This window comes from Phytophthora parasitica, assembly GCF_000247585.1.
Source record: "Phytophthora parasitica INRA-310 unplaced genomic scaffold supercont2.518, whole genome shotgun sequence".
NCBI lineage: Eukaryota > Oomycota > Peronosporomycetes > Peronosporales > Peronosporaceae > Phytophthora > Phytophthora nicotianae.
Window position 1 is genome coordinate 2214 of NW_008649504.1, and position 623 is coordinate 2836.

The window sequence follows — 623 nt, forward strand, 5'->3', positions numbered from 1 at the left end:
AACTCCCACGAGTTCTGTGAATGAGGGTAACCTCGCCACTTCACAAGATACTGGGTATGACCCTGGCGTCGACGCCGCGCCGTCAGGCGCTCCACATGGTTGTGGAACTCCCCTTGCTCGTCGAGCAGAGCATGAGGAGGACGAGCGGCCGCTGGATTCTCGCGCCGCGAGATTCGTGGAGTTTCTCTCTCTACGGAACCACGCTCGCTCGGTGAGCGCTTACGTCGCTGACGTTGACCGATCCTCTCATCGCTTAGCGAATGATCTCGAGGATGTCGAGCGCCGTGTTGGTTGGCTCGAGTCGCCTCAGGCGATGCAACAGCGGGTCGCGGACCTTGAGCGTCAAGTTGCTCAACTGCAGGGTCAATTTGACCTGTTGGTCCGGATGCAGCCGTACGGCTCTCATCCTGTGGCAATGCCACCCCCGATGACTCTACCGCCCGCTGCCTTGCAGCCTCCCATGGCTATGGAGCTTCCTGCTACCCCGCAGTATCCTGCGTACTCGAACTCTGGTGCTGGGCTTCAGCACCCTGCTGTCTCGCAGACTCCTGCTGCCTCGCAGCCCTCGTCCAACCCGGCGCTAGCGCCTCAGAGCTCACCCGAGCACGGTCCCGGTATGGCTT

General features: G+C 61.5%; 1 protein-coding gene across 1 annotated transcript; it reads left to right on the top strand.

Annotated features, from left to right (window-relative positions):
- Positions 1 to 128: 128 nt before the first annotated feature.
- On the top strand, positions 129 to 614 carry PPTG_20394 (hypothetical protein; the record flags this gene model as incomplete). The annotated part of the gene is made up of 1 exon (XM_008919126.1): positions 129 to 614. A coding segment is annotated over one exon (485 nt), but the record flags the coding sequence as incomplete, so codon positions are not given.
- Between the last annotated feature and the right edge of the window lie 9 nt (positions 615 to 623).